Source organism: Limulus polyphemus, unplaced genomic scaffold (assembly GCF_000517525.1).
Source record: "Limulus polyphemus unplaced genomic scaffold, Limulus_polyphemus-2.1.2 Scaffold6195, whole genome shotgun sequence".
NCBI lineage: Eukaryota > Metazoa > Arthropoda > Merostomata > Xiphosura > Limulidae > Limulus > Limulus polyphemus.
This window is the reverse complement of record NW_013671805.1, coordinates 48,898-53,772: the sequence shown is the minus strand read 5'-3', so window position 1 is coordinate 53,772 and position 4,875 is coordinate 48,898. Positions and strand designations below refer to the sequence as shown.

At 34.2% G+C, this 4,875-nt stretch overlaps 1 protein-coding gene across 1 annotated transcript in view; it reads left to right on the top strand.

Moving 5' to 3' along the window:
* Positions 1-3,227, top strand: part of LOC111089426 — a 3,874-nt gene extending 647 nt beyond the window's left edge. The window contains exon 2 of the mRNA XM_022401892.1: positions 1,983-3,227. Within this exon, the coding sequence (XP_022257600.1) occupies positions 1,983-2,266 (284 nt within the window). The 3' untranslated portion in view covers positions 2,267-3,227. The remainder of the gene's footprint in view (positions 1-1,982) is intronic.
* The last annotated feature ends 1,648 nt before the right edge of the window (positions 3,228-4,875 follow it).

The following is a 4,875-nucleotide window of genomic DNA, read 5'->3' as shown; positions in this document are numbered from 1 at the left end:
TTAAGCACAAAGCTACACAATGGGCTATTTGTGCTCTGCCCACCACGGGTATCGAACCCGGATTCTACCGTTGTAAGTCCGCTGACATACCGCTGTGCCAGTGGGGGGATTGTCTTTAGGAAATTGTTACATAGTTCCCCCCCCCCCAGTGACTCAGTGGTAAGTCAGTGGGCGTATGATGCTAAAAATCTGGTTTCGATACCCGCGGAGGGCAGAGCAAAGGTAACCCATCCTATAGCCTTGCACTTTACAACAAAGAAAGCTACATATTTTTCTAAGACACATTCATTATGTTAACATTTTTATATACATTTCACCATCATTGTTTACATTTTTTACAATATCTTTATTTGCCCCCCCCCCCAGCAGCACTAACGCTAAACATCGGGTTTGGATACCCATAGTGGACAAAGCACAGTTAGCTCATTGTATAGGTCTGCAGTTGGCAACAAATAAACAATCTACGTATCTATTATTGTTGTAATTCGTCATCAATCTACGTATCTATTATTGTTGTAATTCGTCTTCAATCTACGTATCTATTATTGTTGTAACTCGTCTTCAATCTACGTATCTATTATTGTTGTAATACTTCTTCAATCTACGTATCTATTATTGTTGTAACTCGTCTTCAATCTACGTATCTATTATTGTTGTAATTCGTCATCAATCTACGTATCTATTATTGTTGTAATACTTCTTCAATCTACGTATTTATTATTGTTGTAATTCGTCATCAATCTACGTATCTATTATTGTTGTAACACTTCTTCAATCTACGTATCTATTATTGTTGTAATACTTCTTCAATCTACGTATCTATTATTGTTGTAACTCGTCTTCAATCTACGTATTTATTATTGTTGTAATACTTCTTCAATCTACGTATTTATTATTGTTGTAATTCTTCTTCAATCTACGTATTTATTATTGTTGTAACACTTCTTCAATCTATGTATTTATTATTGTTGTAATTCTTCTTCAATCTACGTATCTATTATTGTTGTAATTCTTCTGCAATCTACGTATCTATTATTGTTGTAATACTTCTTCAATCTACGTATTTATTATTGTTGTAATTCTTCTTCAATCTACGTATCTATTATTATTGTTGTAATACTTCTTCAATCTACGTATCTATTATTGTTGTAATACTTCTTCAATCTACGTATTTATTATTGTTGTAATTCTTCTTCAATCTACGTATCTATTATTATTGTTGTAATACTTCTTCAATCTACGTATCTATTATTATTGTTGTAATACTTCTTCAATCTACGTATCTATTATTGTTGAAATGAATAGACAACAAAACTCGGTAAAAACTACAACAGTAGTAAGATTTAGATAAGAAAGTAACAACAATAGTAAATAAGCCGGAAGTAATAAATAAAGTAATAGTTGAAATGAATAGACGACAAAACTCGGTAAAACTACAACAGTAATAAGATTTAGATAAGAAAGTAACAACAATAGTAAATGTGACTGTTAAAGTAATATACAGCTATCATTAATTATAATAAGAGTTTAAACTAACGGGAAGTTAAAATAATTATTATCGTAATACTAAAGTGGCTTGTTATTGTCTTAAATCTTAAACATCCATTTTTTTTATCTCAAGTGCAAAACTGTGATTGAATATGAAAACGTAACTTAACGACAACAAAAAAAAAGGTTTGAATTATTGTTTGACGTATTGAATACCAATCGGTCTTCATGAATAGTTAGATATTCTCGTTTATCGTACGATTTGTGATCGCATCCAGTATGAAATTAACAGTGTTAAATAAATTAGACGCCATTTAAACATAGAAAAATATCTAACGGGTCTACGTTCGTTATAAAAAGGAAATACATTGATATCTCTACAAATTATCCATTTCTTTTGTTTTGATATCAACAAATGTTTTTTTCTTTTTATAAAGTTTGTATATTTTGTTACAAAAACTTTTGTTTGGATTTATGTTTCACATTTTTCTTAGAAAAAGGTTATTCAAGTCGAAATAAAACAAGTCACCGGCAAAGAGCTAAAAGTCTTGGGACACTACGCCCTCTAACGGCAACAAATGTAGAACCCTCTAGTGGTCCGTGTGTGTCGGTGATACACAACGGAAGGACTGATGGAGGTCAGATATTCCCACTGTTCCCTTACTTCAGTGTTGTTAATGAAGATCAGTTTTCAACAAAATGTTCCATCAGAAGTTCTGTGGTACCACTGTACTCTTCTTTTCCGTCTGTGAAATGTGACATCGTGGAGTATTTATGAAATCCAATTTCTTTTGTGAGTTTCGTGAGAAATCGAACTTTCTAACACAACGCAACCATTGAATTATTGCCGAATATACTACAAGCTTCAGTCAAATTCTGGTATAAAAAGTTCCATCTTCAGTTATATCTAATATTCTAAAAAAAGTTTACTTTTGAAGCGAAGCTTATCATTATGAAAAGTACCATCTGCAGCGACATCTATTATTACCAAAAGTTACATCTACAGTGACATCTATTATTAGCAAAAGTATCATCTGCAGCGACATCTATTATTACCAAAAGTTACATCTACAGTGACATCTATTATTAGCAAAAGTACCATCTGCAGCGACATCTATTATTATCAAAAGTACCATCTGCAGCGACATCTATTATTATCAAAAGTTCCATCTGCAGCGACATCTATTATTATCAAAAGTACCATCTGCAGCGACATCTATTATTATCAAAAGTTCCATCTGCAGCGACATCTATTATTACCAAAAGTTACATCTACAGTGACATCTATTAATTTCGCGTTTATATTTCTCCTACTCTCTACGTGTGTTTGTAATATCAGATTGTCTGATTTTGTCCATACATGGCGAGTTTGTTCATGCTCTGACTTTCGTTTTCTGTGTTAACGCTGGTTTTAGTTTGACGAACCAAGTATTTGGCCAGACAAAAAAAGAATGACGGAAACGTTCTAATAAGTAGGTACGAAACGTAGAGCTCGGGACAGTTGTTGTTTAACCGAGAAACGACGTGCGGAACTTGATGTAACACAAAAACAAGCATTCCTTCACTGATGACTGATTACAGAAAGTAAGAAGGACACATGCCAAGTCTTTCAAATTACTGAACTCAAAGCGTTCGTTATTAAAAACACGAATTTTTACTGTGTTGTGATTTTAATGGTCTTGCCGAAAGAATGTTTTATAATTTCTTTGCCAACTGTAACCTTTCTGTATAAGAAGTCAGAAATTCTGTGAATTAGTGAAATTAAATTCCTTTAATTCAGTTAGCAAAGTGATATAAATAAATAAAGTGTATTTCTAAACTAACTAACTATTCGACTCTTCTTTTGGGAACTGACGACACACCCTGGACATGCGTGGTCTGTCTAAAATCAAACAGTAATTACTTAATATTTTGATTTAACTGCTTACAGTAATAAAAGTAGGAATAGCCACCTATAGTTCTGACATAACCTTGGTTGTTCTGCTCTCAAAATATAAATAACACAAGAACTCCTTTGTATAATACAACTAATTTAATGACCAGATCAGGACTTAACTTTCGAGCAATAACCGTTTAATAAAACTTTAATAGGAAACATATTGGCTTCATTTCAATAATACAACCTATTTTATGATCAGACGTAGGTCTAATACATCCACTGGGTACCCAACCACATGTTGTTTACACACCTATGGGCAATAACCCTACGGATGACCTTATGTATGAAATTATACAGTCTCTCGTCAAGTATCGCAACAAGAAATCGCGGACCCTTCTAAAAAGAAACCAATATTCTACTGTTTCTTGCTTTTCTCAGGGAGAGGAGGAGGAGGGAGGGGCGGGGTCCAGGAACAAGCTTCACTGAGCTGTCACGTAAATTGTTAGATATTTTGATCTTCAAGAGATTGATAATAAAGTGTTTGGCTGGCCTTAAATGATAAATATTTTGAGCCTCTATGCCTCTGTAGCATGCACAGATATGTATGTTTGAGCTCCTAGGCCTCTGTAGCATGTACAGATATGTATGTTTTAAGCCTATAGGCCTCTGTAACATGCACAGATATGTATGTTTGAGCTCCTAGGCCTCTGTAGCATGTACAGATATGTATGTTTTGAGCCCCTAGGCCTCTATAACATGCACAGATATGTATGTTTGAGCCCTTAGGCCTCTGTAGCATGCACATATATGTAAGTTTTGAGCCCCTAGGCCTCTGGAGCATGTACAGGTATGTATGTTTTGAGCCCCTAGGCCTTTGTAGCATGCACAGATATGTATGTTTTGAGCCCCCAGGCCTTTGTAGCATGTACAGGTATGTATGTTTTGAGCCCCCAGGCCTTTGTAGCATGCACAGATATGTATGTTTTGAGCCCCCAGGCCTTTGTAGCATGCACATATACGTATCTTCTTATCAACAGAAGAGCTGATTCTGTTCATTAAGAAAAAGGACGGTATATATACACGGTTTTATAATCCCAGTTCTTTATTTTCACTTTATCCGAAACGGAAACTTTGCCGAATAACAAAAATCCTTACCTCTCAATATTTCTTTCCATATTGTTTATGATTTAAGCGATTACGGTTTATTTGCTCACACACACACAAGTAGACTTTGTTTTCTGATTCAGGGTTTGTCTAACCTTCTATAAACATAGATGAAAAACTACAGTTATTAAAAGAAAAGTTGACATATATTGTTGTATGGGCTCACAATTCAGTAGTTATGTATTTCTCCGTATATGATTTTAGTTCAAACTTTTTTTCCATTATATTTGTACTGGCTTTCTTTATTGGATAGACACATGTTCATCTTTTTGGTACCGGCCCTGTTTTCTTGGCAGTTCTCCAGTGAATCAGTGGTGAGTTTATAGACTTATAACGCTTAAATC